This window comes from Lagopus leucura, unplaced genomic scaffold (assembly GCF_019238085.1).
Source record: "Lagopus leucura isolate 7727_CA_CO unplaced genomic scaffold, USGS_WTPT01 34272-0_obj-0_obj, whole genome shotgun sequence".
NCBI lineage: Eukaryota > Metazoa > Chordata > Aves > Galliformes > Phasianidae > Lagopus > Lagopus leucura.
In genome coordinates, this window is record NW_024965146.1 from 2,471 (window position 1) to 3,913 (window position 1,443).

Here is a 1,443-nt window from a genome sequence, read left to right on the forward strand (position 1 = left end):
AACAACAACAAAAAAGTATTCTTAAAGTATCACCGAGATGCTGCAGGCCGGTCGGCAGCGGCGCTTTGAATGACAGGGTGAGCGGGGCACGGCGAGGGCGGAGAGGCCGGGGCTGCCCCGGTGGGGAACGGCGGGAGCCGCGGGGCCGGGCAGAGCGAGGTGCCGTCTGTGAGTGCCCGCCGGGGCTGCGCTCCCAGCGTGTACTGAGCGAACGGCCGAGCGGCTTCGGGCAAGGAGAGCTCCGAGGCGCGGCTCCGCGGCCCTCGGCACCGCGCTTCGGCTCTGCGGACGGCCGCAAGGAGAGGCGTTTGGGTGCCGACGGCGTTCAGCGATAAACGCTTCCTCCGGCCGACGAGGAGTTCGCGGCTCCGTAACGCCGCTTGAGAAACGCCTGGGAAAATTAAACGAAGTATTTAACGGCCTCTTCGTTTTCCCGGCTGACGCGTGCCCTTCGCCGGTGTCCGAACGCGGGGCGCTGCCCGGCCCTAAAGCCGCCCTCAGTGCCGGTTCTTTGGAGGGATGCGCGGGGCCGAAGCCGTCTCGCTTGCTTTTTCCCCCGTCTCCTCCGCCGCGGGACGCGCGTGGGGCGGGTGTCGGGGGCCGGAGGCCGAGGCCCGGTCCGACCGCTGCTGTCTTGCAGGGGAGAAGCCCTTCCAGTGCGAGTTCGAGGGCTGCGACCGGCGCTTCGCCAACAGCAGCGACCGCAAGAAGCACATGCACGTGCACACGTCGGACAAGCCGTACCTGTGCAAGATGTGCGACAAGTCGTATACGCATCCCAGCTCCCTGCGGAAGCACATGAAGGTACCCGGCCCCGCAGCCGGCGGCGGGAGGCGGGGGGGCGGCCGCCCCGCTCCGGGCGCCCAGTTGGGGCGGCGGGCGGCGGGCGCGGGGCCCGGGGGCGGCGGGCCGGGACGGCGGCGGGGGGCGGCAGAACCTGGGGGCCGCCCCGTCCCCCCTCCACCCGGCGCTCTTGCCTTTGCCCCCCAGGTGCACGAGTCGTCCCCGCAAGGCTCAGAGTCCTCGCCGGCCGCCAGCTCCGGCTACGAGTCCTCCACGCCCCCGGGGCTGGTGTCCCCCAGCGCCGAGCCGCAGAGCTCCACCAATCTCTCCCCGGCGGCTGCGGCTGCGGCTGCGGCGGCGGCGGCGGCGGCCGTGACCGCCGTTCACCGGAGCGGCGGCGGCGGCGGAGGAGGGAGCGGCGGCGGCGGCGGCGGCGGCCACAGCGGCCTCTCCTCCAACTTCAACGAGTGGTACGTGTAGGGCCGCCGGACTGCTCTGCGGCCCCGCCGCCGCCGCCCCTCCCGGGTCGGAGGAAGCGCTCCCGGAGCCCGCTCCGCATGGAGCTCCCCGCGCTGCCGGCCCGCGGCCGTCTGTCGGAATTCGTTTCGTTTCTGTTTGTTTGGTTTTTTTTTTTTTTTTTTTTTTTTTTTTTTTTTTTTT

The 1,443-nt window shown here is 70.5% G+C and overlaps 1 protein-coding gene across 2 annotated transcripts in view; it reads left to right on the top strand.

The window, feature by feature from the left end:
- Nucleotides 1–1,263, top strand: part of ZIC2 (Zic family member 2) — a 3,672-nt gene extending 2,409 nt beyond the window's left edge. Inside the window, exons 2-4 of one of the 2 annotated variants that reach the window (XM_042892403.1) lie at nucleotides 641–804; nucleotides 991–1,145; nucleotides 1,221–1,263. In XM_042892403.1, coding sequence (XP_042748337.1) covers nucleotides 641–804; nucleotides 991–1,145; nucleotides 1,221–1,263 — 362 coding nt within the window. Of the gene's footprint in view, nucleotides 1–640; nucleotides 805–990 lie in introns of both variants that reach the window. The other variant, XM_042892402.1, reaches the window with a different exon arrangement.
- The last annotated feature ends 180 nt before the right edge of the window (nucleotides 1,264–1,443 follow it).